Source organism: Phyllobates terribilis, unplaced genomic scaffold, assembly GCF_046119375.1.
Source record: "Phyllobates terribilis strain yellow unplaced genomic scaffold, ASM4611937v1 Scaffold_1__5_contigs__length_1240528914, whole genome shotgun sequence".
NCBI lineage: Eukaryota > Metazoa > Chordata > Amphibia > Anura > Dendrobatidae > Phyllobates > Phyllobates terribilis.
In genome coordinates, this window is record NW_027362761.1 from 399,939,281 (window position 1) to 399,941,250 (window position 1,970).

General features: G+C 46.8%; 1 protein-coding gene across 1 annotated transcript in view; it reads right to left on the bottom strand.

Annotated features, from left to right (window-relative positions):
- PRDM6 (PR/SET domain 6) overlaps positions 1 to 1,696 on the bottom strand; it is a 155,762-nt gene extending 154,066 nt beyond the window's left edge. Inside the window, exons 1-2 of the mRNA XM_073654925.1 lie at positions 1,578 to 1,696; positions 522 to 975 (exon numbers count right to left, since the gene is read on the bottom strand). Of these exons, the coding sequence (XP_073511026.1) occupies positions 522 to 966 (445 nt within the window). The 5' untranslated portion in view covers positions 967 to 975; positions 1,578 to 1,696. The remainder of the gene's footprint in view (positions 1 to 521; positions 976 to 1,577) is intronic.
- Positions 1,697 to 1,970: the final 274 nt, after the last annotated feature.

Sequence of the window (1,970 nt, forward strand, 5' to 3'; positions counted from 1 at the left end):
TACATTTGATAGGTGATAGTATGGGTACATATAGATCTTGGTGGAGGGGCACTGTGTATACCTTTGATAGGTAATAGTATGGGTACATATAGATCTTGGTGGATGGGCACTGTTTATACATGTGATTGGTGATAGTATGGGACACTGTGTATACATTTGATAGGTAATAGTATGGGTACATATAGATCTTGGTGGAGGGGCACTGTGTATACACTTAAAGGGTGATAGCATGGGTACATATAGTTGCTGGGTGTCTCTGATGGAGGTGCATTTTGTGTATAATCTTTTATTGTAGGTAGTAGTAGAGGTCCATATAGTTATCGGGGGTCACTGGTGGAATGGCACTGTGTGGATAATGTGATTGGTGATAGTAAAGATACATTTAGTTGGTAGGGGTCCCTGATGTAGTGTTACTGTGTGTATAATCCTTTATCGTAGGTACTGGTACAGTAATTTGAGTCACTGGTATAACATTATTATGCATACAGAGGTATAAGTAAGTTGGTATCAGGGATACATACGGTTGTTGGGGTCACTGGTGGGGTTGTTGAGTGGAATGATCTCCATCCTCTGTTGCCCATACAGATAATAGTCCAGTTCCTCGGGGGTGCACTGCAACCGGCTGAGTGATGTCCCCTCCTGGCAGCTGGAAGCCACTAGTTCCTTTCTTTGTGGTCCAGGCACCTCCATGCTTGGAGCAGCTCCCATAATAGTGATTGAGGTGATCCCGGCCAGTGATGCAGGGGCACAGGGTGCAGGTGTAGAAGAAGATGAAGAAGTGGAGGACAGAGAGGCCGGGCGCAGGCGGAGGCTGTCAGCTGCTGCAGGAGGCTCAGAGAGGGGGACATGGCTCAGGACTCCAGCCTTCAAATGGTGGGTCTGGGGGAAAAGCTGCTGCCAGTGCTGGAGGTACACAGGGTCCACCTTCAGGAAGGCAGATCCTGCCGCTTCCCCGGGCTTCAGCATGGCCACCACCTGGAGACAACACAGGAGTCAGCGCTCTGCCCGCTGCACAAGCACATCTGTCTATGCACACGTAGATATACATATATATATATATATATATATATATATATATATATATATATATATATACATATATATATATATATATACATACACACTCCCTTATCTATATTATATACGCATGCTTGTAATCATGTCTGCCTAGTATATACGTTTTCCTATGTATGTATTGTATATGCTTTACTTTGCATGCACTCATGTACATTATATATATATATATATATAAACTTCTCCCTACATGTACTGAGTTATGCATTCGATATATATGTATGTATGCATTGCATACACTCTCCCCTGCATGTCCTTATAATATGTGTGTATATATATGGCACATCTTGCTGTCTAGGTATATACACATCCTACATATACCCATGCATTTATTGCTCCTAGTGCTCATCCCAGGCACACAATGACATGCACACGATCCATGCCCCCACATGTAGTCATCAGGTATTATCACAAGTTGCTGTAATCTGTAGGCAGATGGATCACTCCTGAGCAGACAGACAGGGCACATGCGATCTGTGCTGTACGCACATGTGTGCACCTACCTGAGTATGTTCCCTCCAAGCCACGTCTCCGAGGAGGGTGCACAGGTCCAGCTCTGAGCCGAGGAGATCCAGCGCGAGCTGTGGGCTGTGTGAGCGCTGGGCAGGCTCTGAGCGCTGTGCTCTGCTGCCTGCTGGGCTGCTCTCTGCTGGCACACTCCTGCTGCACACGTGTCTGCACACACAGGGGGACACATTAACCCTTCCCTGTCACACCCTCCACCACGCTCTGCTGCCGCTCCTGCATGCAAAGTGAGAGCTCCCCAGCCCAGCTCAGCTCCTGCTCTGTACAGCTTGTGCTATGGAAAGCAGAACTAGCCACATATAGTCAGAACATCGTATAGCTCAGTCTGTTCTACTCCTACCGATCTATCCATCTGTCCGATCTGTCCAATA